General features: G+C 38.8%; 2 protein-coding genes across 7 annotated transcripts; both read right to left on the bottom strand.

The window, feature by feature from the left end:
- Position 1: 1 nt before the first annotated feature.
- On the bottom strand, positions 2–13,381 carry pfkfb2b (6-phosphofructo-2-kinase/fructose-2,6-biphosphatase 2b). Of its 5 annotated transcripts, none has more exons than XM_086149957.1 (16): positions 13,229–13,381; positions 12,749–12,877; positions 11,456–11,581; positions 10,714–10,810; positions 9,617–9,683; positions 9,370–9,442; positions 7,434–7,492; positions 7,205–7,329; positions 6,761–6,968; positions 6,460–6,606; positions 5,434–5,538; positions 5,178–5,307; positions 4,854–4,916; positions 4,707–4,771; positions 2,863–3,030; positions 2–929 (listed from the first exon to the last, which is right to left on the bottom strand). In XM_086149957.1, the coding sequence occupies exons 2-16, from the start codon at positions 12,831–12,833 to the stop codon at positions 864–866; spliced, it is 1,584 nt and encodes a 527-aa protein (XP_086006083.1). In that variant the 5' UTR covers positions 12,834–12,877; positions 13,229–13,381; the 3' UTR covers positions 2–863. The 5 variants fall into 5 exon arrangements, 4 of the variants coding, with proteins under 4 accessions (XP_086006083.1, XP_086006084.1, XP_086006081.1 ...); XM_086149958.1 differs by having other exon boundaries at positions 12,749–12,997; positions 13,229–13,378; XR_015106408.1 differs by lacking the exon at positions 13,229–13,381 and having other exon boundaries at positions 1,471–3,030; positions 12,749–13,211.
- Positions 13,382–13,568: 187 nt separating this feature from the next.
- Positions 13,569–24,623, bottom strand: phtf1 (putative homeodomain transcription factor 1). Of its 2 annotated transcripts, none has more exons than XM_086148851.1 (17): positions 24,325–24,623; positions 23,832–23,933; positions 23,317–23,373; positions 23,167–23,236; positions 22,901–23,059; positions 21,993–22,176; positions 21,619–21,739; positions 20,519–20,692; positions 20,078–20,323; positions 19,217–19,345; positions 18,416–18,685; positions 17,679–17,810; positions 17,467–17,553; positions 16,832–16,987; positions 16,619–16,714; positions 15,655–15,780; positions 13,569–14,267 (listed from the first exon to the last, which is right to left on the bottom strand). In XM_086148851.1, exons 2-17 carry the CDS (start codon positions 23,859–23,861, stop codon positions 14,247–14,249), a joined length of 2,058 nt encoding a protein of 685 aa, XP_086004977.1. In that variant the 5' UTR covers positions 23,862–23,933; positions 24,325–24,623; the 3' UTR covers positions 13,569–14,246. The 2 variants fall into 2 exon arrangements, with proteins under 2 accessions (XP_086004977.1, XP_086004978.1); XM_086148852.1 differs by having other exon boundaries at positions 23,832–23,887; positions 24,325–24,428.
- Positions 24,624–25,523: the final 900 nt, after the last annotated feature.

Genomic DNA, 25,523 nt, shown 5'->3' with positions numbered 1-25,523 from the left:
CTTCAAGATATGCCTTTATTGTCTGCTCAAAAGCCATGGGTAGGTTAAGTGCAGAACAGTAAAAAGACAGTTTTCACAACATGATTTTCACTATCTGTAAAATAAACAACCTTGTGCGTCACAAATGGCTCTAGATTGATGAAAGACAAAACTCTTGGCTGAACTATTTTACATAAAATTTTGTAATTCCTAGCAATTTTCAACTTGTAAATAAAAGCATAAAACATTCAGTTTACAAAGAACACCAGTATCAGATATATGTGCAGCAGCTTTTTGTTGCTATTGTTTTCCTATAAGTTATCATTTGATAGACTGTCCAGCAAAATGATTTCTTTCTTTAACCAACTGCATTTCCAGTTCTCAGAGAATCCGAACATGACCATTCTTCAGCCATTTACAGGTCACACATTCTGCCATATTTGAGCCATTGAAATGATGGCATAGGATATTAAATTACATGTGCGGGAGGTCCCCTAGGAGAATAATAGATATCTATTACAAAAATATTTTTAGACTAGCTCCTAATTTATACTGATCACAATAATCCAGTATTGTTCTAAATACATTCAGTAACCTAACTTGAACGATTTGCAAAACTATACCAGGGTAACATCCACTCTGTTGTGACAATTTGCTGCGAGATTGCAAAGTCTGTATGTTTTGTTGGCTGATGATAAGATTTTTATTTAGCCCAAGCATGCAGAGACGAGCAGAGAGGTGGTGATAAATACAACAGAAAATGACCTTGTGCGTTAACAGCTCTTTGACTTTATCTTCTGTTACATTAGACGTTTAATAGCTCATCTTTAGATAAAACCCAAAATACATTTCATCAGTGCCAAGGAGAAGGTATTCATCCTAAATCAGAAGCGGACACAGCCACTAGTTTCTTCTGGGCTTTCAAAGTCGATTCCTTCACACAGGTACTCCTTCAAGAAAGAGACATGTCAAATTAATTAATTTTACAGCAGCAAGCCCTTTGCAAGGATGCTAATAGATTCAAAGTCGCTTAAGGGTATTAAAGATCGTCTTTGAAAAATTAGGTCATTTTTATGAAACACACAGTAACATTAGTGTTGAATCATCTTTAAAGAGTGATTTATTATTAATCACATTCTAACCCCATGTATAATTAGCTCTGTATTATAATCCTGGATACTTAATTTAGGATGATGACAAGAAATTTAGCGCTGTAAAGAGTGCTTGATACTGTAAGTGAACAGCTTCTCACTTATTTTCTAGAGTACGTATAGTGTTATCAAAGAGTCCTTAACAACAACAATAGAACTGGGCTGTTAGTCAAAGTGTAATGTCATCGTGCGAAACGGACTGCAGTATAGAGAAAGCCATAGACAGAGGTGCTACAAAATACATCATGGTGATATTTTAGCCACACGGGATAAAGTGACATGAGATAATATCGTGGAGACGAGAATGAATGGCTGACTACATGTGATGCAAAATACTCACAGACAACCGCTTCCTATGCGAGGCTGTAAGACAAGTTAGGAGAAAGGGAGAAAGGTAGAAATGTGGAGAGGGACTGAAGCACGATACCCACATGGCAAGGCCAACAAACACACAAGATGTACAAGTATGAATATGCATGTTTAGAAAGTCACCTATTTTAGGCCTAAGGCCAATAATTCAGGGACTGACTGTTAAAACACAAAGTTTGGTGACGAGAGTTTTTTAGTATAACAGACAAATGGCAGGTGAGACAAGATTTTTTTTTCTGCATTTTGTTATCACATGTGAAAAGATAGTAATTGAGAACCAACATATAGTTTTTTTGATGCGATTATTCTAAATTCTCTTTGCTTACCTATGAATACACCTTAGAGGCAGAAAACCTTTTCACGGTTTTCTGTTTGTTGTTGTAATACTAATGTTTGGCCGCAAGAGTGCATCATTAACCCATGTTCTACCCCCGCAAGCAGAACTTCTTCCAGGAGAATTTTGATTCTCCAGATTTTAAGAGGAATCTCAAGACACATAAAGTGTGTGTTTTGAAATTTTTTTGGAATATTAGTTTAGGGTTATTCTTTAACCTGGTGATCTATTTTAATCTGTGGTACCTTAGTGTTAGCATTTTTAAAAGTTTGAGTCACTCATTTTTTGGGGATGACATAGTTTTCACCAAGAAAATAGAAAAAAATCACAGAAACAGATGTGTATTAAAAAAAAAAAATCACCTGAGCTAAAAAAAGAAATATTTTTTAGTCTCTTTCTTTGCACTTTCATGGATGATTAACAAAATAATTTAGAAACAAGTAGAAGAAAGAAAGAAGTTTCTTTCATAACAATGTTTTTCCCTTTGGCCCAAAACAAACATTTAAAAGAAAAAAAAAAAAATCAAGCCTTTCCTTTGGTGGGCAACAGATTGAATAATGTTTACGAGAAACAAATTGTTTTCCGAATATAAATGTATTAAACAGATCCATCACCTTACATTTGTTTCATATTTATGAGTGTGTTTAGATAATGACGTATACGGTATCTGCACAGTGTGACTGCAAAATAAATATATCTTTGAAGTTTGTGTGGCCAACTCAAAAGGAGGTACAAGATTTGGCATGCTGTTCTGCATATTCAAGCTAGAGACAGCCGTGATGAAGCAGGGGACATGCAAGACAAACATATTTGCAATGCAAGACTCAACTGATGCCCTGGTAGAGAGATAGAGAGAGAGAGGGAGGGAGAAACAGGGATGGATTCCACGTAGGTTTTTTTTTTGACAAAGACACTAAATCCTGCACACTGAGGTGAGAGACACCTGGGGGGAGGGGGGGCAACTAGGTTGGGAGGTGACTGATCACAGCTGATGGTGACTGAGAGAGGGAGCCTTTAACTGTCACTAACTTGGCTTTGCCGTCCCTCTGGCATCAGAGCCGATGGGGTTGGGGCAAGAGGTAGCCAGGGCTGGTTGCCTGCACTGTAGAGCCTGGGACGCTTGACCTGGTCGTGACTGGACAAGGGGGTGTAACTATTCCGCCGCAGTATGAGAGTAGAGTCCTTCGGGATTTTACCCTGGTAGGAGAATAAGTGTTAAGGAAAAATGGGGGTGCACATTAACAGCTGGGACACCTGACCAAATACAGCCAAGAAAATTAAGGCAATAAGGATCCATAGTAGCGGATTACGGCAACAAAAATCTCATTCAACTACGTTCCATCACACACAACTGATGACAGCCCTGATTATGCGGGACAGTAAATATAAATAAATTAATACAATCAAACTGCTTCAATTAACACAGTAAACTATTTTACAGGAGAATACAGAAGCCAAAAGGGAATTTCATTGAAATGATAATGAAAACTTGAAAATTATAATATCATTCAAAGGCCACGTTAATTTGCATCAGCATTATTTAAGGAAGAAATATGGAATGAAATTGCAAAATCCAATTTCTTTGACCATATTAAAAGGAAAATGTACCTTGTGCCATATTTAAGACATGACTTTCAACATGATAGATATAACAATATGAAGGCACAGTTTAAAACGAAACTCCACTTTAAAAAATAAAACAGCCCATGCAATTAATTTTCAAAGAATTAAGACATTGGAAAGTGAAATAGTTTTCACAACTCAATAGCCTGACTAATGATAAAAAGGGCATTTGACGTTACATTGAAAACACTCTTGGTGCCTGAACTTTTGACATGAACATTGAAGCTGTCAGTCTCCTCACATACATGGGCCCCATGTATTGACGTCATGAGTTTACGACATCTACTGAATAAAGTCCCCTTTAGGCTTCCTGAGGAGTAGAATTTGGAGGTGTCATGTGTCTAACAGCTAAAAATAATGGCCAAAAATTGTCTTTTGCAGTGCAAACTATACGTGTCAGCATTAAATCAGGAAAGAGTCAGCACCATGATTGTCATTAGATTAGCCAAGCAAGCAAGCATGATCAGCCAGGGCTGCAGTTCTAAAAATTACCAACATAAGAGTTTGCTAAATGGTCAGTAGCGCACAAGTGAAGCCTTGAGAGAAAATTAAAGCTCAGAATATAGAGGATGCTACAGAACCAGGAAACAGCCGAAGGAGCTGAGAAGAGAAAAGCCTCACATACAACGGTAGAATAAACCATGAAAGAGCCTCTTTTGAGTAAAAATTGGTAACCAAAAAAGAGAAAAAAAAAACTGAATTTGATCCATATCTTTAGACAATGTCTATTTTGGGGTAAAAAAAAAAAAAAAAAAGAAAAAGAAAATCTGTTGTAACCCACTCCCTTCTATAATCCATCCACTGAACCTAGGGATCAACACCAGATCATTGTTTTTACATTCTAATTTACCATCAATGTCTTGGTCATTCCCATAGGCAATATCAAGTAAGGCACTGTACAATTCGCTGTCGCTTGCTTTATATTGCTTTATATTATATTGTCAGCTTCTTAGCTTGCAGATAATCACATTTTTAAAATTGCAATGCAGAGCAGCCAGTGTTGTTGTTATACCCTTATAAGCGCCGGAAATACAAATGCCTTCAATTAGCACACAACGGCTCAGTTGGTGATGATTTTAGGTTAAGATTTGCCAGTTAATGTGTGTTTATTACTGTGTTACACTTTGTTCATGTGCATTGTATTTTGCCCATTCATTCACTCTTAAGGCGTTTGTTGAGCAATGCAAAATGCACATTAATGACGTGATTGTTTTTTTTTCTTTTTTTTTTACACACTTCAAGCAACTTACAATAGGCCGGTCTCGATGTGTATTAACTGCCTCCACATTAAGATAAAACATCTCCACTTTGCAACCTAGACCGAAAAAAGACAGAAAAGGTCTAAAGAAACATTACAGGGTGGGGAACATTTTCTAACTACAACAATGATAGCCTACCATACGCCACAGGGGTGAGTTTAAGGACTGTATGGAGAGGACATTTCATGTAAGGAAGATCATCTATGAGACACAGAAGAATAGGGTGTCATGTGCTTGTCCTGGGTCTGATACATTTATTAGTATATTTTCGCGCAATTGTGAATTGCTGTGGAACCACTAATATACCATATAGGTGAAATTGCTTGTTTATAAGCAACAATTTAACAAACCATATAACTGTAAAGTGTTTACCTCTCTGACATAAGTATCATCATCAACCAACCCAATATCAGTTGTATTTAAGTGTGTACTGCAGAGGTTTATATAGTTTGGTTTCTCTACCTGCTCCTTTGTCCAGGAAGTAGGCGAGAAGGCAACGCATCACAGCCTGGTGGCAGATGACAAGAACATTTCCCTGTCTCTCCAACTCCATGATGACCGGTTCAAGACGCTGAACCAGATCCTGGTAGGACTAGGAAACAAACGAACAAACAAACACAAACAGTATTTCAGCTGGAAAGATCCATATCATGCAGAAATACAGTATAGTCAGCTCATGATAATCATGTTTCTGATCAGATGTTTTGGGTTCAGTCACCTCTCCTCCTGGGTAGCGATAGTGATACTTGTCCTGGTCCCTTAAAGCAAATTCCTCTGGGAATGTCCTCTGGATCATGTCATAGGTCATCTCTTCACACACACCCTGGTAACAATGAAAAGTCATAAATTCTCAGGCCCAAATCATCTCAAACATCCATATACAACACTATTTGATGAAGACTGAGGAAGTGAACTGAACTGAAGAAACTGAAGAAGCCTCTCAGATGAGAGGTGAAACATCTTCAAGGGAGGAAAATCAAGTCCAGATGCTACGAAAGGAAGATTTTGACAAGAATTGACCATGACCTGGATGACTGAGAAACTCCACAGACCTAAAGACTATTTAACATGAATAATTATATTATCATTCTAGTATCAAAAATACAAATGAGTTATCAAAATAGAACTACTTGGATTGTGCTGCTAAAATGTACTGTGATTCTCAAATCTAACTAAACTCCAGGTAGAAACAAGAGTGACAACAAATGGGGCCATTAAAATGACGCAGTGGAAGCTGGAGTGGGAGATGGAAGTAAAGATGTTGTACAATGACCTGCTGCAGCAGAGAACCCTTGATGTTGGCGATCAATTGGTGCTGAATAGCTGAAAGATTGAACAATTCGAGAGAAATGTAAGGTTTGAGGTGTGGCTTGTGTCACTGGGTGCACGCTAACATGCACAGGATTCACACTCCATGTCAAACACATTTTCAGTCTAAAAAAACTAATGTTTGCCAAGAGGAGACCAGTCGTGATTGAGGCAGTAGCAATTGACTTCTCCTGTAAATTTATTTATTTTTTTAATCTAGGATCCTGTCAGGTTCCACCATTTTCCAGGGTTTCAAGGATGTGGGAACCATGACAGTTCAAGTGATTGTCATAAAAGTATTTCAGACATGTAAAAAAGTCAATGAATCTGTTGAGGATTGCTCAAATATTTTGAAACTATGTCTGTTTTCATATGTGAAATGAACTTATTTCTACGATTGAATAGCTGAAATATGGGAAGCTTGGGTGTTACTGACAGCATCGATTTCGTTGAGTATTTTCCACTGTTCGTAAGGAACTCCCAGCTCTTCTGCTGTCTGGATGGTTCTCCTCAACTGGCTCGTCCAGACCTTCAGATCTGACAAGTTGTGCTCTTCGATGAAGTCATGCAGCGCGTTGGCGAACTGGGATGTGAGAGAGACAGAGAACGACCTTCCACTGTCCAATCACTAATGCAGTCGGGGATTTCTATTACAGGATCATAATAAGTTCATAGAGACACACATTTGAAGTTTACGGTTGATAAAACAAGTATCCCAAAAGGGATGGCTTTCATACCTGTTTCCCACGAAGTGAGAGCTCCGAGTCACCCCCGATGCGGCCTTCTACATTGTGGTTGCTCTCTCCGTGCCGACACAGGTAGATGGAGTGCGAGTGTACATGGATGTTCATGAGGTAGTAGACAATCTTACTCTGGATGTAGTCTTGAACCCGGTTCACCAAAAAACGTCGACCCACATTTATCACCTTGATGAAAGAAAGTTCCCTGCAAATAAACATGGAAAACACAGGTAGCTCAGATAGTTGTCTACTATCACCATCTGGTGTTTGATTTCTGCACTTCTACTACAGTGTTTAATCCTTACGGGGGGGGGGGATTAACTATCAACAACTTTAGAAAACAAAAAAAGTTACGGTAAATAAAATATTCAAAGAAAGCTATCATAAGTAAGGGTGTTTTAGGCTAATATCCATATAGATGAGGAGGGAGATTTGTCTTACTTGTCATAATCGTCAGGATCTAAAGGTTGGTATGTAACCTTGTAGCACTCAATCCGTTTGAGGAAATCATCCATTACTCTCTCCCTATGCCTCTCAGGGTAGTCAGGACTCGATACCTTCACTTCCTGTCATCAGTAGTTTAAAATATTCATGTGTGACAGGGAAGTGTTACACAGTGCAAAATGTGTATTAATAGGTTATATTTTCTTCCACCCTCACGAGATCCTACCAGAATATTTGCAGCGATGACCTCAGGGTCGTCACATACTGACTCCACAAAAAACACCTGTTGGAAAGAGTGCCCCCCCAGTCAGACAGGAAGTCAAACTTAAAAAAAATAAAAACAAATGAATGATTATTTGACAAGCAGCTTTGATTGTTGTCATTAATTGCTCTGTTGGGTGTATTCTGAATAGGGTTTTTTTTTGCCATCAAGTAAGATAATAGGCTTGATACTCATGCAGTGATGAGCACAGGTTACAGTGGGTGGTGACTGAAACTGCAAACAATTTAGCTCAATTGCTCAACTCAATCAGGTTTGTAAGAGAGCAGTAAAAAGATCAGAATCAAAGGATGATTTAAATGTGACTGTGCTTTTATTTAATTGTTTCTTTTTCCCAGGGGATAAGACTAACAGCAGTTTCTAATTGCAAATTTCAACCAGGCTGAAAGACATTCTACCAGCTTTAATTACAAAACCATTTGCTGAGCAATTAAAAAAAAAAAAGCCAGTACATGGTCAGTCCCTTTTATACTTCCAGTGTTGTGGTCTAATCATTTTCAAACGTTCTTGAGGACATCCATTTGTAATGTCTCTAATAATTTGCCATACCACAAAATAATTTACTGTATTTCTAGTTAAACTAGAATAAAATTGCATTGCCTCTGATGAGGCCTGCTGGCTTCAGCTTATGTGCTTTGGTCTAACTTATTCCACTCCATTTAATAATATACCTGTTTTGTCTGCATAGAAAAAAAATGTCTGTATGATTATTACGATATCATTATGATATTTTGTGACGAGCTGTGAACAAATCGATAAGCCAAAGATGAAAAAGCAGCGCAGTTGACTACTACATGGACTCCAGTTCAAAAATTCACATTCCAAAAGTGTAACTGCAATCTACTGTCAACTTCTGACCATACTATATCTTATGAATACTACAGTATTTATTTAAGACTAATCCTAATTTACCAAAAATATAAAATAAAATAAAGCTAGCTAAGACCCTAAATCAGGGGTCCCCAAACTTTTTCCTGCAAGGGCAAAAAACTTTTCCCTTCTCTGGCAGGGGGCCGGGCCAGTTTGTAACGAAAAGTGTGACGATCTCAGAGGAGTCTAAACGTAAACATTTATTGTTTTCCAGAAAGCCACACATAGCCAAAAATAACCCTCTCTGGGATCTTGACAGGATATAGCACAGACAGTAGAAGGGTGGAATAGAATGTTACGTTCTGTGCATGTACAAGTCACGATTACGTGGCCAGAATGAAAAAAAAAAAAATCCTAATGCATCTCGGGTACTGTTCAGGGGCCGGGCAAAATGTGGAGGCGGGCCGTATCTGGCCCCCGGGGCGTAGTTTGGGGACCACTGCCCCAAATTGTCAAGACGTGTGACCGAGAAAGAAAATGGTTGTATGTCTATATGTGGCCCTGTGATAGACTGGCATCCAGTCCAAGGGGAACCCGGCTTTTATCCAATGACAGCTGGGATAGACTCCAGCCTCCCCCCGCGACCCTGACCGCAATGAATGAACGAAGCCAATTACAATGCAGGTTTGGAAATGTCAAAATATCACTGTGATCTTGTTTAGCTTTAATTACAGTATAAGATCATTTGGTTGAGCCACTGACATTTTCAAAATCTGCCTTTCATATTAAACCACAAAAGCAACTGGAGGCCAGCGTTGGTTGTCCTAAAAGTTTGGTAAGGGACAGGTGACTGTAAGGACGTTCAGCTGGTTTCAACCTGCAACGTGACACTGAATGACAACCTAAGTGTTTCACTGTCATCTAATAAAAGCCTGGTGTCCAGTCAAAGTGATGACGTCCTGCTCTGACACAGGTCTGTTAAGCATCTGTGACCTGACAGCATCCCGAATCCACAGTAGTCCGTGGACAAAATGGTAAAATAGTTGCAATAAGGATTAAGTTAAACTCCCCTTGAAAGCGTTCTCTCTCACAAAACCTTGGATTAGGTCTCGGCGCTCTCTTGTTGTGTTCGTTGCATCAAAAACCTGACAAAGGAAGCACATGATGATTGTGGGTTTTACCATGACAAAGCGTTTCTCGGATATTGTAGGATTATGGCTTTAGCCATAACAGATGTATCTGAACAAGGGCAGAAATGATCTGACACGACAGAATGAGACAGGATGATGGAAGGGTGGAAAGGTAGAGGGAAAACTGACCGCGATCTGACCTCCTTCCTCGTTCAGGTACGTCCTTACGTCCCGCAGTGCCACCAGAGCACACTGCCTTCAGGAGGCAGGGAGAAGACAGAAATAACCTCAATTCTCTTGCATCCATCACAATCAAGCACAATCCTCTACACTTTATCTTAATTATTATTATGACAATGTATACATCTCATCCCTACTTGACTTTTAAAAAGAATGGGTACTTTTGCAATTGAAAAGCTTTAAAATAATTTCTTGATTTTTACTGTTACACTTTGAAACGTGGGATAGATTTCTGAAAACCATCCAGCTTTGAGACAAACAATATAATCAAACAACAACTTCAATGTGCGAGTCTAACATGGTTAATGCACAGAACCGAGGAAATACCAAATTTCTTTAAAATGCCACTTACTCCTCCCTTTTACAGAACATTTTTAGACCATGACCATCCTTTTATTTTACAAGTTGAAATGTTGGATACAAGATGACCCCCACATCCTCATAAAAATCTAGCCTCGGCATTCATGACTTGGCAGTTTCTGAAGATTCAGTGGGAAACCACACATTGAGTCCTGCTTTTTTTAGAATTACCACTGATCATTTTTGACAATATGGGGACTCTTAAGAGTGAAAAAAAAAACTTTTCTTGGTTATTAACAGCCTGTATAACACCCTGGAGTTTTAGAGTGACAGTGGCAGCTTGTTTAAAATCTAGGTCAGAACTCAGCAAAGAGAATGTGTCAGGAGCCTGACACGATTCTGTAATGACTCTGGACCACATGTCTAGTTCAAGAGATTTGCAGCGGACAGGGCAGTTGAGCGAGGATACAGTTTTTCCTCTCATAAACATGTTGATCGAAAAACAAACTAACAGCAACACACATATTTGGTGGCTGAGTAAGGAATCTGTGGTTGAATCTAAATGAAAAATGGTCTATGGCACTGTTATAACCCTCAGTATTGATTGTTGGCACAAAAACAGCTTTGTCACCAATGCAGCAGCGGGTGCTGCAGGAAACCTAGGTGATGCTCCTTCAAAGAGGCTGATACAGCTTTCTCTGGTGTTGAGCTGATAGCCCACAGAATAACTGAGCAAACGCACTTACTTGCGTATTTTCATGGCCTCCTCATTGTCGTGCCGGAAGAAATCATAGGATTTGTAAGCTCTGACAGCCTCCCTGCGGTATACACCCAAATTAAACACTGTGAAATGAGCAGATGGCATCAATACTCCATCAGGTGGTGGCTTGAGTTAAACTTCTACTGTACTTATTACAGTTCAGCAAGTCTCCGGGTTGGTCTGCTCGTACTTTACTGGATGGAGCACAAGACCTGGAAAATATCTGAAAATAATCCCAACTAAAACCACGTACACATTTGGAGAACATGCAAACGCCACACAGAAAGGGGAATTGACCTTCTCGCCATGAGGCAAAAGTGCCAACCACTGCCATCGTGTCAACCACACAATGTCAGTAGAATTGATATATGAATAATACTAATAAAATCTTTTTTAAACTATGTTTATGAATTGAGTTCGAATAGCTTTAATTTTTCTCAAAGTGAAACTTGTTTCTATAATAATTAAATACGCTAAACAAAGATATGAATAGAATACCGTACATAAAGACAAAATACAATAAACTAAAAGACAAATAAAAAAATAAAAAAATAACTGATCCAATTTCTCTCACTTTGTGATCATCAGGAAATTTTCAGAACCAAGAAAAAAGATACTATAGTAGAAACCAAGAAGCCAAACTTTTTCCTGATTCCTTGAGATTGGAATCTAATTTCGATCTGTCTTTAAAGCTGACTGATAGATAGAACAGGCTTCTCCTGTTTTACCTTTGGTCGGCACTCCTATCCAGTTGAGGTAACGTGTGAGTTTCTTCGACATGTAGGTCTTTCCCCTCGCAGGCAGGCCGATCATGACGATGACTGTAGGGGAATTTGTCATGTAGGAGGCCCAAGCTTAACCAAGACAGACAGAAAATTGGCTTTACTGACTTTTTCCTGGGGATCAGTTTTCCAAGAATTCATTAAGACTTTTTCAAAAACAATCTAGCCTGTACATCTGGTAATGATACAAATTCCCAGGTTATTTACATTAAATTAATGAATTCATTCATTCTCCATCTGAACCGCTTTTCCTGCACTTAGGGTAACGGTTGGCTGGAACCTATCCTAGCTGTCATTGGGCGAGAGGCAAGGCTCACCCTGGACGGTTGATCACTGGTTGATCACTGGGCCACATATCGAAACATACACTCACTCACTCATCCACACACCCGGGCAATTTTCGGGTCTCCAATGACACCCCCTGCATGGATTTGGATGTAGGTGGGCACCAGAAAACTGAAAGGAAACCCATGGAGACATGGGGAGAACAAGCAAACTCCACACAGAATGGCCCCCTGCAATATTCAAACCAAGCACACTCTGGCTGTCAGGCAAGGCAGAAGCGCTTATCACTGTACCACCATGCTGGCGAAAATATTGTTAAAGTTAATTATTATTTTTCTTTCCAATTAAAATTAATTTTAAAGGTAATTTATTTTCTAATTTTCAGCTCATTGGGATTGGATTTAAAGACAACATATCCTATTTGCTGTCATTTTTGGTACATCCATATGTAAATGTATAATTTTTGTCGGCTAGATTATACCACTTTTCAAAGGAAATCTTTTTTTTCCCAAAAAAGAATAATGCAATATTTTTCCGGATTTTTTTCCCCTTTCTTTTAAAATAAGGGACTCAAAGGATTCTGAAGATGCTTGTGCACCAAAGGTATCAGAGCTAGACTATGAGTGAATTGGACGAATATAGAGATTCAAGGCGTTCATTGTCACATGCACAGAAAGAGCCCTGCAGTGCATTAGGATATGTGCTGATAGAAAGTGTAAACATTATTATAAATATGATTACAGATATGCATATGAACATATTTTGCCCTGGGATTAGAGGAAGAATTTCTTCCAAAGGGGGGAAGTGATGTTTGTCTTACACTGAATGGCTCAGTAAAACCTGTGTATTGTTGCCCGGGTGAAGAAGCTGCAGTCAGTGAGAACAACCTCTCATGTGCACCTGTGGATCCTTGCATTTAATCTAGATTGAGGGGGATTTATGGGATTTACTTACAGCATTTCTTTTCATTGGTTCTCGGATCTGGTTTCTTAGCTTCTCCTTGTTTTGCAGAGTCGTGGTCTCTGTGAGAGCTCGACATGTTGGAAGTCTGAGTGAGCCCTCGCCAAGTCAGGAGGTCACGGCCTGAAATCAGATGTTCATGACACGCACGGTGACGGTGCAGAGGCTTTTTTTTTAAACGGTGATTCCTTCGCGCATCTGTTACAACGTCGGCGGTACAACCGGCTGAGGATGAGAAATGCGCTGCCACCAGTCCGTCCATCCAGGAGAGAGAGAGAGAAAGAGATGGAGGGAGGGAGAGGAAAAAAAAAACTTGGCACCGGTATCGTTATATTCAGAAAGGCGCGCATGATTGGCGCAGCCCGGTGCAGACGTCCGCCGGGTTACCGGGTTCACGCACAAATAAAACCATAACGCACCAGATTCGCACACCATTTATCATGCAATCGGCTTAAAATTGTTTTGTCATCTCACCCGATCGGAACGAGTCTCTCTGGATAGAAGCGACTCCCGTGGACGCTTTCTCTTTCCCCAAATCGTGAGACTCCGGATCCCCCCGGACCGACGGTCGGAGGAGCCCGCCTGCACGGTGTGTCCTTGGGGCGGAGGTGCTGCTGCTCGGCGGTGTCCTTCTGAGTTGGAGGTGTGCCTCAACGTCATTTTGTTCTACCGTAATTTTGATAATAGATGACACCAAATCCTACGTCACACCACTGCGCGCAGAGCTCCCGAGTTTAATGTGGTAAAAACCATTTATATATAACCATATATGTATATAATCAATCTGATCAGAATCAACCCACGCAAACAGGCCTAGATTAAAAAGAATTTATTCACTTTTTGTCCTCTTTGCATCGTTATATATCTCATTCAAGAATGGTCCATATTAAAAGGAAAATAGTGGTCATAGTACAAGTTAAAGTCTTGTTTCCCAAATAAATACAGCCAGTCTTTCAATCACCATTCCCCTTTAGATTTGAAAATAGTCAGGGTAGAAGCTCCTGTGAGGACAGGTCATCTTATCGGCCAGTCGTCTTCAAATTTCTTTGCATTGTAGCACAGCTTGCTCTACAGTTCACTGTTTGACACCATTAGACAACATCAGTGAATAAGACTTAAACTACTAACTATCCATCATATTCTGCATTCACTCATGTTAATTTCACTGGGTGTCTAGGATTCAGTTTGCCACAGAAGCCCAACATGTTCCCAAACCATAAATCATAAGTATATTTAACCATATATATATATGGCATATTTAACAAGAGGAACATTCAAGGGTCATAGGTGAGGCACTGGGATCGTGGCCAGTACCGTTGTGAGTGACTGTCCAAGCGTCTCGTGTCTTGTGCGAGTCTGATTAAGTCACAGACATAAACAAAGAACACTGTCAGTAGGTTTGCACTCGTTTTGTAGAGGAGAGGTTGGAAGCAGCAGACAAAGGAACTCTGGTCCCAGATGTCAGGCTGTTAGGTGCTTTATGTCATTCACATTAAGGTTTGATTTTCCACAGCTGCAAAACAAACACACGAGCACTTTAATTAGAACATTTTCGGTGCACATTTTCAGAACAAACAGAAACATCAAGCAACATTTGCTTTTCTGATCAGGTTCTAATTAAATACGTGCATGCAATACCACATCACTGAGTGTGACAAGTCACAGCGCAGAGCTTCAAGTACAAACAAAATGAGGACGGGACATATCTTGAATAAATATAATGCTATTAATGTTAGCAGCAGCTAGAAGGGCCTTTTTTTACCCTTGTTGTCATTCCATTCTCATCCTGTTTATTTTTAGTCTTTTAGCCCTTTAGCCATTGTTTTAGCCTTTTAGCAATTGTTATCGTTTCCTATCCTTGTTATTGTCTTCAACCTTTTAATTGTCTCTTCTTTTTTAATTTATATTTTTTGATGCTGTTATTGTTACAATGCTGTGACAAATGAATTTCCCTTATGGGGATCAATAAAGTATTATCTTAAAGCAGCATTATCGGGAATTTTCTGATTGACAGATGTTGTCATTGTAGGTGTTAGTACATATTTGTTCACACGAAATCTGACCAAGAGCTTCATATATTTGTCGTTTCATGTCTGAAACCTAGTAGGGGACAAGTCAATATTGTTTTGATAGTATCTTCTTCATTTAATTTCCGGCAAACTTAATACAGGAAGAGCACTGCTGCCTCTGGGTGCGTGAAAACAGCTTTTTTTTCCATCTTGGAAAATAACATGTCTATGAACAGGGAGGTGTGAATCTCATCAGTGGCCAGACAGGGCATTCTGATGTTTCAATGAAAACCCCCCATAATTTCACTTACAAAACAACTTCATATTAGTCAACTTCTCAGAGTTTAGTGGGTGGAACATTGGGAAGAGCAAAGCAGGGTCTTTCCAATCTTTGCACAAATCCACTATAATCATTTCAAACTGATGAGATTTGTTTTGATCAAATAATTCTCAGCAAGAAGTGACGGCAGAATTTAAGTGAATTTGGGTGCACGTGGGCACTTGTTCTTGTTTTGTTCTGTCAAACTAATGCACAACTGCAAACCTGCAGTTTAGTGGCTAATTTTTAGATTTTGAGGAACCTGTTACAAAGTCTCACTGGATGTGACAATCTGCCAGGGGTTAAGCTACCAAAAAAAACAATATGAAAACATTTGATTTAACTTGCAGAAAATTCACAGACATTTTAAATGTATGGATAAAATAAATCGAATCCTGTACAGATGAAAAAAGCAATAGCCAAGACTTTTAAATAGTCTTTTACGCTGTAAAAAGACATCAGGGTTATTTAGACAAATGGTGTCACGAGTTAAGTAACACTTTTCTGTGGCAGGTGATTAAAATCCGCTGATGATTTGATCATAATTTTAGAATTTTAAATGATAGACTCACTCTGATGTTGAAGCCGAGCAGGTCGCTGACCACAGCAGACACTGCGGAGAGGATGACAACCCTGGTGATGTTGTAGATCAGGGGGTTCACAGTCAGTCCAAGCAATCTAAACGGTGTGTCCAGCTCCTGGTGGAGGTGAGTGAGCATGGCTCAAAAGGAGGCATTCAATGTTCTGCTGTACACTGTTTTGGTACCTGGATCAATGCTTTAATATTTGAAGTAGTTTTAAAAGCAATATTGTGCTTGTCACATTGTACCTACGATATGACTAATTCAATATTGATATTAAATTATACGGCTTAGGAACTGAACAAAAACCTGGTTGTAAAATCCATTAAAACATAAGTTGCAGTATCACGAAACGTCCGAGATCTGTTCTCTTCAAACCACAGGGTCACCACGTACACGCAGTCAAATGCAGCAGTGGTTTTTCAAGCATTGTTCTGAGTGAGTCAATCACTCAGCATATGAAGCCCTTCAAAGATGAGACTAGCTTCCAGCAGCCACTGGCCACACTATATAACCCTGGCTGACTCTACTGAGTACAAATCATGAAAGCAAAATAGGGACCATAAATTAGCAGATTCAATAGTTCATAAAATCAATATTATTGTGGCATAGGGGTTCATTTAGTTTGGCATTGTGCACCACATTACGTGTGTGTGTGTGTGTGTGTGTGTATACATACACATATTTGCATACAAACACATACATTTGTGTGTCCTATTTTTTAATGTCAGTAGATCATTTGGAACTGATCCTTTTACAGTAAAAATAGCTTGCAAGACTGAAAAACTCATGGCATTCCTGAGCTAAGACTATGGTGACAAGTAGAAGTCAGACATTTTGGCTCAGGTAAACCACAGAGCAAACAAGCAATAATACAGCTGGATGGTTGGATACACCTGGAAAAACTACATTCCCAGCTGGAAATACAGCTGTAACCAAACTTATTTATGCTTACCTTCATCAGCTTTGTAGCCAGTTTTAAGACATTGTTCACTATATTGAGTTCTTCTTTCTTATTGGGCTTTTTTTCCATCTTGAGATACAAATTGATCTGAAACACACAAGTTTTGGAGACTGAATTGTATCGTGCCTTCAAAGCAGTTTCATCAGTTAAAACTGAGTAATGCACTGTTAAAATTCCTGTTTTTTTCTCCAGACAGGTTCCTACCTGCTCGGTGAGCAGTACTGAGGAGTTGCTGTATTTGTAGTTGGCCTCTGAGCCCAGTGTGGCCAGCCGCAACAGAAACAGGATGAGGGAGGAGCCCCATAACATCAGCTCCCAGTTGGTCATGGACTCAAGGAATGTCTTGTGGCTATGCAGAAGCTATGGGAGTGCATAAACAAAAATTTTACAAACAGAGTTTCTCTGCCTTTTAAAAGAATATTTAGAAAAAATATCTTTGAAAAAAATTAAGTAGTGGGTATGATAGACAAATATGATGAATGCATTCTTCTGAACGGTTCTTTTACTATTTTTGGGTAACTTCCTACAGTAATGGCAATTTCTTGTTGTGTACTTGTTAATTTAATATTTTCCAGAGGATTCTGCTGCATGAAGAGTCTTTTTTTGGATAATGAATAATAGGTTGCATATTTTTAGGGTTTCCATGACATGTGTAAGCTTTGCAAAACTGTGGCACATTGTTAATGCGGGAGAATGATTGTTGAAGTAGAAAAAAAAAAACAATTTATCTTCATTAAGGTCACATGGTTACAGGACTTTAGATTTGATTTAGTTCCAAAGGTGTCATTAGTTGCGCACTATCAGGAGCTGAATAATATGTTCCTGAAGAAGCAACTGACCTGAGCACATATGATGAATGAAATGGAAAGTGCTAAAAGGAAGATGGTGGAGACAATAACATCAACAGAGCGCTGCGGCCCTCGTCTCTGCAATAAACAAGCAAGTCAATGACATGGTTAAAAAAACCAAGGCCAGTCCATGAGAACCCAAAAATAGTCGAACAATGTGCAGGCAGTCACAAAAAGGTGTATAGAAACAGGAGAATACACACTCTGAGAAAGGACCGCAGTGACAGCCACATCTTGATGTTCTGCACCTTCTTCAGACGGAAATGAGGGATCTCAGATTTCTTCGCCTTGCGAGCTGAAGTAAGGTGGCTGAAGTATTTTGCAAATAAGAGTCTCTGTTAAGAAAAAAGATGTTTGTTATCAGACCTGCAAAGAGGATGTCAAATCATATTCTAAAAATGCAGTAAATAAATAAATCATCCTTTACTAATCCCCGTTTTCAAATTTGTTCCCTGCAATTAACCCGTCATGGATGAACCATGAGCAGTAGGCATGCTGTCCACCAGAGCCAGGGAGCAGTCAGGGGTTCAGTGTCTTGCTCAACAACACTTCAAAACACTAGGGGGAGCCGGGAATCGAACCAGAAATGTTTGGCACCAAAGACAATCGCTCTACCTCCTGCACCCCGCTGCCCCCACCCCCAATATGTGAAATCTTGAAATTAACAAATTACAAATACTTTGATAGCTTTAGTAACATTTAAATTATTAATGCTGAGAATGGAGTAAACCATTATGTCAATTATGTAATTAAAAAAATGGTAAGTTTCATTTAAAAAAAATCTGTGAAAATAAAGATGAATCAAAAATATAGATCTTTTATAATCAGATTTTTTACAAAAAACTTAAAAAAAATTATTCATTTTTCATTCACTATTTTGCAGTTCAATGAATCACTCTACTTAATGTATCTCTACACACAAATTGGAGTCACCACACACCTGTTTATAGGTTCTCTCAGCCACACACATCATGAAGAAGAAGAGTCCTGTGAGGCAAACTCTCTGCACTGTTGTGATGAAGTAAAATGCATAGGCCTTGATACTAGTTTGACTCATAACTATTTCCATGAACTCTCTTGGGGACAGGGAGCTGAGGCTTGATATGTCCAGATGGTGAGCCAAGCGGAAGGTGAAAGGGAGCAGGGCTATTGTGGTCGTCACCAGCCCACCAAACATGAGGTATCCCATACCCTGCTCAGCAAACTTCACCTGATATTAAACAACAGTGGGATAGAGAAAGGTGATTATGTAGTTTACCTGTCCTCAAATGAATATTTATGTTTGTCAATAATATTTCATAATAACCACTTGGAATTTTATTTGTTGTTGTGTGAGAGTTTTTAAGGTACATATAAAAACATCATAGTTTGTGATTAAAAGGCAAAGAGATGCAGATGCACATGAGATCTGTTTAGTTGCTTTGCTCCCTCAAATAGATTACACAATATGCTATTAGGTGAGCTGGCGACCACTAGAGGGCAGTCACTATGCATCGTCTTAAAAGTATAAAAAAACTTTCCACAACAATGGCAAGATTTCAGCCTGATTCAATCAACCACATGACTGAATATCAATACAGGTTCTTTTTCAGCTGAAACAACCTGCATGAAAATCACGTTCTCACTCAGCTTCGGGTGTTCAGTTTGGAAGCTTACTTTAGTGATATAACAGGCATCCTCCAGCATTAAAATTGAAGCAACAGAAAATTGTGAACATGGCCTTCAGAAGAAAATGCTATACCCGTGAAAGGATGATCCCACTGATTTCCAATACTGACATATCTGCTTTCTTACACTCGCCCTGCTCCCATATTATGGCACTGACACGGTCCTTGGAAGGATGGCAGGCTTGGAGCCAAGATAGCTGGTGCTGCAAAGAATCACAAATGTAACATAAACTCATGTGCTGCTCTCTGAGGAGAAAGTCATGTCTTGATATGGAAGATTATACCAGATAAACAAAAACTGACCCAGCATGAACAGCATTACTTATCTGAGCTTTCAACATGTGTGCTTGTAAGTTCAGCTGTGAGATATCAATGGTTTGTTTGCTTCTTTGATCCTTCCCTTGGTCAAATGTCTTAGAATGTTTCTGCTGTTTTTAATAGGTATTTTCTTGCCTATTTTCTAGCAAATTAAAGATGATTAGGAGGTTATTTCTAGGTTGGTTTAAGTTGAGGCATTTGATTCAGCTAATTTCTGATGTAACAAATTTTGCTGTAGCAATCCTTTAATAGATCAAATGCCATCAACATGAACACGGGATACAATTTTACATCTATTTAAGTCTTTGACTGTGTTAATATTATAGGATGTCATGAGATTACCCTATTACTCTTAAGACTTGTTGTCAATTGCTTCAGATGCTTGTACTAATTATGTATGTGCGTCATCATAGATTACTCTTTTGTGTCAGCTCTTTGAATTTCCTAAACTTTCTGTATGACAATGTAGCGTCTGATTACGGACATACAGTATCGCTTTTCATATAAAGGTTTCTGTGGCTAATATAGTAAACGATTGGTTAGGTCAAATGTTCCAACTCTCCAAGAGAGATTATAAATCCAGAGACAATGTAAAATAATGCGAGTCACGATCTTACTCCTGTGATTCCTTGTTGTAGGCTGTCCTCATCACTACTAAGAGTGGTGTTTTGTTGGAGGGGTATGCTGGTGCTGTACCTCCCGTTCCCCTCACTATCACTGCTTGCTGTGGAGGCTGTGTCAGGTCCTTGAAGAAGTTCCTCCCACATTGTATCATCTGTGTCTGAGGCAGGTCTTGAGCCTACACTTGGCCTTAGACGCTCCAATTCCCGGGGCTTCATCTTGATAGATGATCCAATCACTTCCTGCTCAGTTCAAAAAATTGCAGGTAATCAATTAGTACAGTTCAGTAATGGGTGCATGTAACAATTAGCTGTCTTGTTATGAAAACCTTTTTTATGCTTCTTCTAGTCCACACTGGATGCTTTTATGTTAAAAAAAAAAAAACATGCAACACATGTAACTGCGGTTTTGGGAAAACACAATGAGACATGGTTAACCTGTGGTCGCACTATAGGTTTGGTGATGGACTTTATATTTCTGATCCTCAAGGATGACACTGGTACAGATGTTGGCCGGGTTGTTACAGAGTGCCTCTCTACTTCGGATGGTTTCACCCACTCTTCCTCACTTGAAAGCTCATCTGATGCACCAAATCCCGACATTCTTGTGTTCTGAGAGAAAATGTAAAGGTAAACACATCTCAGACAAATGCATTCTTCAATGTGTGCTTATATCTAAACAGATTATGGTTAAGCTTAAAAGTGCAAATCCAATATAAGGTTGTTTGAATGCTTTTTCAAAGAAAGTGTAAATGTACTATCAGTCTTTCATTTCCACACATTTTAAATTGCTGATCAGTTTAACAAGCAGCCAACTGTCAAGACTTCCAGAATAGTCAAAAAAAACAACAATTATTGCAAGGGACTAACTAAAAACAAATTCATCAAACAAAAGTCTTCATTAAACTGTTGGTGAGACATAATCTTATATTGAGAGATGGATCAGAACCTCGATATAGACCTAAAAATCTTGAGAAAGTGTTGTCATTTCCATTGGCAACTATGTTACCATTAAAGAAATGTTGCCAGAAAATTAGAGCAAATTGGCATAAACTGTTCAATTCCTTGAGTTAGAAAGTGCTAGAAAGGTGTACGAAAATTAAGTAACCTTATAAAATAACAATAATAAGTGACACTACACAATTTCTCATCATAATGGGGCCACACTATATATAAAAAAGTCACCATTGAAATATTATGGTATTTACTTTTCTGCTGATTTTTGCTTGAGCAAATTCAAGGCTCCAGTATAAATTGTCATCTCTAACCACACTGGAGGATAGCGGGTTATATCAAGAACAGAAGTGCCTAACAGGACCTTTGTCGTACAACTTTGAGTCATAAATACAAATTATGCAAAAAATGAAAACGTCAGAAAACAGCAAAATTCAAGTAGAATTATCACTTTAGCATGTAAGCTTATTATTGGCAAAACTACCTCCAAAAATTTCATCAGATTTTGCTTTTGAGAATCAGGCCTAGTGTCAACTGATCAAAGCTGCTGACTCAAAAGTAACATTTCTGTTTCTGTTCAGTACCCTTCTCTCTTCTTTCTTGTATAACCATTGACTTTCTTCAAATGGCCAGGACCCCAGCTGCTCTGTGTCCCCGCTGTCGTTTATCTCTTCAGGTTTTTTCAGTCCTCTGCCCTTCCTCGGCCTGATACAAACAGAATAAAAAAATAGCAATAAACAACATGAAATGGCAGACACAGCAGACACAGTAAAATCAGCTGCCACAGGAATGACAACCTCAGGCGTAACGTAGACTTTACTGCATTGAACGTCCCCTGGTTGATTAAATTGTTGGGGTTTATCTATGTGTGTAATACGGACGTTTATGCTTGTGCCAAGAGGTGAGATTGTGTTAGTGCAGGAAAATATGTGCAGTGCCTAACAATGAGGAAAACTACCTCCTCCGGCGGGCTGGGCTAGCGGTGCTACTGCTGACAGCTGGACTGCCTGAGGGCCACCGGCTGGACTCAGTTGACACAATTTGGCAATGAACAGTGCCCAGCAACAGCATCAGACACATGGGCCCAAACACCTCATTGGCACTTGCCCCTGGGACCTCCAGATATAATACCACTGCTATTACTGAGAACAGAAAAAAAGATTATGCAAACAGCGTAATCATGAATGGGAAAATTCATTTTTGTTATTTAGGTTTTGCATTGCTCAGTAATTTTGGAAAATGCATACATCAGAAAAGATAAGTGCATGTAAACTATGACAAATTTCAAAACCGAAGCCATAAATTCTTAATACATTATGATGGTGTTATATTATTACCACATCATACAGCAGCATGCTTTCCAATAGACGGACATCAGTATGCAGAGGTATAAACCAAATATGAAATATCTCGTAAAGTAAATATAATTTCAATGGGTCTCCTGCAAAAGAGAGGAAGCTTAATTCCATTAACGTTTACATTTTTGTTGAAAGGTTTAGAACAGTCTTGAGATCTGTTCAGGGGCTTACCAAAAGCATGCATTTTGCAGGTAATGTTCGCAGATTATTAAGTAATTCATAGTAACTTTGCAACAAAATGTTCAATGATTTCTTGCTGATCTTGAGGGAAGATTTTCCTAATTTTGCAAATGGTAGAGGGTGGTGATGGCCAATTATTCATTTGAATTCCCTGTTACTTCAGAAAAATTTACATTTATTTATGGACAAACAATGAGATTTGAATGAACAAAATAAGCAAACAATTCCCTATGACCTGTGTTAACAATTTCATGTAATGTAAATTAACCATTTAAGTATACTTTGGCTAACATTTTGAGAAATTTATAGTAGGAAATGCTGTGCTCACCTTGCATGAAGTAGAGCACAAGGATGCATGAAGAGATGGACTTGGATGTCACCTGGATCCACCATCGAAAGAAGAAGGGGAACAGTAGGACTCTGACCAAGCCTTTGCGTGTAAGGGCTGTCCAAGGACACTCTGGTTTAGCTTTACTGAACGTGGATCCTGTGAGGAGGGATCAAATGTTGTGTGAATGAGCCAGACGTGAGCCAGTGATGTATTCCTGCTTGTTTGAAAAAGTTGCAGATATGTCTGGTTCTGCTGAATCTCACCTCTGACTAAGTCCACATCAATAAGGTCTGGCTTGATATGACCTGTCTTCTTTGGTTTACTGTCCAGATCCTAAAAAATGGGATCTGAGTCAGTAACACTACACAAGTAAACAACATTTTGTACTTTACACAGATTTAGCATTGTCTTACATTTAGATCCGCCTGCTCCAATGATTTTTCCCAGACTTGTTGGTCATAGGCCCCTATCTGGAGCAACAAGGGAATTGTGTTGCTATTAGATGCATTTGTATTCATAATATTGGCAATCATAAGACACAGAATTAAAATTTCAATATAGGCATATCTCACTGATTAGAAAAGAAAAAAACATTCTGGGAATTCATATACAAACAGCAAAAAATAAAAAAACAAATAAACCATATATTTTTCCTAAAACAGTTAAAAAAAAATCAAAGTCATATTCCTCAGGAAAAGCTGAGTTAATATATTTGAATATTCAAAGCTCCAACAATGAAATTGCATTATATTTACACATCTCTCAGGCAGCTTAAAATGCTTTCCCCCCTTTAACGGCTATACCAGGCTCAGCAGCAAAAGAACGCAATTTGCTGTACATAAACAAAAATGCAGCATACTTAGAAAACATAGCAGTATTGATTAAATAACCTGTATTTCTGCAAGCACACCTGCTTTGCTGGTCTTACCTTCTTCTGGTACCAGGATATTCTGGCCATTGCCACTTGATACTGGAAGCAGCGATCTGAGGGTCAGATCATTTCACAGGAAGCAGGAAATGGAAAATGGGGCTGGGCACAAAAACAACAAGTTTATAGGGCAGTAGAATCTAAATACTGCGGGTATAAAATCGATGTATTAAAAAAGAGCAATTGAACAAGTTACCGTTACGCAAACCGTATTGCATTAGCTAACTGTAGCTGCCCGTTAGCAAGTGCCCAAACCTGTTGTCTATCCTTGTATGCAATAAATCATAAGTCACCATTTCATCCAGTTATCTAAATGTCAGGAAACATACTTCAAATAAACTGGTACAGTAAAATAAATCAAAAGGAGGAAAACAAAAGCAAAAGGAGAAAAGCAAACGAAAGATAACCGTCAGACAATTGTTCCTAACTTACTTAGAGGTTAGCTAACAGTAAACTAGCAACTCGTCAGCAAGCAGCCAAGTCGTGAACTCACCCGCTGGGATTTATAAACAAGTGCGGACCGATGGGGCACAACCTCGGAGCCACGAACTTGTCATCACAAACCTGACGGATGTTCGTTCCATACTTTTTTCCTCATCAGTTGTTGCGACGTCTCAAATTAGCACTTAGTCTGCTAACTAGGCGCCCAACCAACAACTTCCGTCAGCAACGATAAAGTTGTGTTTATATTATTCCGACTCTCGGCCAAGTTGGTTTTTTTTAAACCTCGAATAATTTGTAATGTGACAACTTCACTTTTGTTTAACATTCAAGTTCCGCTTTCCCCCTTCCGTCATAATGGCGATTTCTTTCTCCTGATCTTTGTTTTTCAGGCACAGTCTTCTTGTTGAGCTGCTTCCTGCTTTGAAGGCGCAAAGTTCACACGGGCCAAAAATACCTGATATTGTATCACATATATTGTCTAAATCTTGAAAAATCGATTCTTGTCTAAGTTTGAACACTCGCATTTGATAGATAGGGCTTCAACCGCCCCAAAGAAGGAAGTTATAGCCTGACAGAAAAAATGAGGGGTAGAAGCATCCAAATACACCGGTCATCGTTTTGGCCAATCAGAGGCAGGATGAGAGAGGAAACGGCGAAGATGCTGGTCGAACTGATGACGATGATTTTTCATTTTGTCAATATTAGAGTTGTGTCAGGTTTTCTTTCAGTGTATCAAATCATTAGAATAAAAAAAAAACAAAACAAAACACTTTTTTTTCCGTCATGAAAACACCAGGAATGGATCTCACTTGTCACTACTCCACTGCTCAAAAGGAAGACAAGTAAGGCCCCTTAACTAATAAAAATTACCATCGAAATTCAAGATTTGTATTTTTCGCATGCATATCTTCACAGCTACTATTACAGTGAAATGCAATTTAAAAAGCTTTTAAGTGTGCAAAACAGGCAAACAGATGGCAGCATGGCATCAATAACAAAAAGGGAGAAAAATGTAAATAGGCTAACTAGAGGATCCCTTCAACAAGTTAATAATAAATAAATATCACATATAGAAAGGCACATTTTGAAGAGTTGATCAAATAAAAGGATAACTATGAAAAATACGAGTATAAGACCCCATTGTAATGTCCATATAATATGCACATTGGAAGATAACATGAAAAATATGAACATAATAGGGTTTTAAATTAAAATAAGTTTTAGTGAAGAAGAATGGTACATAAAAAA

The sequence above is a fragment of the Fistularia commersonii genome, chromosome 7 (genome assembly GCF_037954325.1).
Source record: "Fistularia commersonii isolate RoL2024-O1a breed Wild chromosome 7, RoL_Fcom_v1.0, whole genome shotgun sequence".
NCBI lineage: Eukaryota > Metazoa > Chordata > Actinopteri > Syngnathiformes > Fistulariidae > Fistularia > Fistularia commersonii.
The sequence above is the reverse complement of the archived record's forward strand: the minus strand, read 5'-3'. Positions and strand labels throughout refer to the sequence as shown.

Coding starts and splice junctions, on each gene's coding strand:
- phtf1 (XM_086148851.1), bottom strand. CDS start 23,861: ATGGCCAGAATATCCTGGTACCAGAAGAAG. Junction 23,374..23,831: donor TATCCTGGTACCAGAAGAAG/GTAAGACCAGCA, acceptor TTGTTGCTCCAG/ATAGGGGCCTATGACCAACA. Junction 14,268..15,654: donor TGCTCGGCTTCAACATCAGA/GTGAGTCTATCA, acceptor TTTGTTTTGCAG/CTGTGGAAAATCAAACCTTA.
- pfkfb2b (XM_086149955.1), bottom strand. CDS start 13,016: ATGGACGGACTGGTGGCAGCGCATTTCTCATCCTCAGCCGGTTGTACC. Junction 9,684..10,713: donor GAGGCCATGAAAATACGCAA/GTAAGTGCGTTT, acceptor TGCCTCCTGAAG/GCAGTGTGCTCTGGTGGCAC. Junction 930..2,862: donor CAGAGGGACGGCAAAGCCAA/GTTAGTGACAGT, acceptor TCTTTCTTGAAG/GAGTACCTGTGTGAAGGAAT.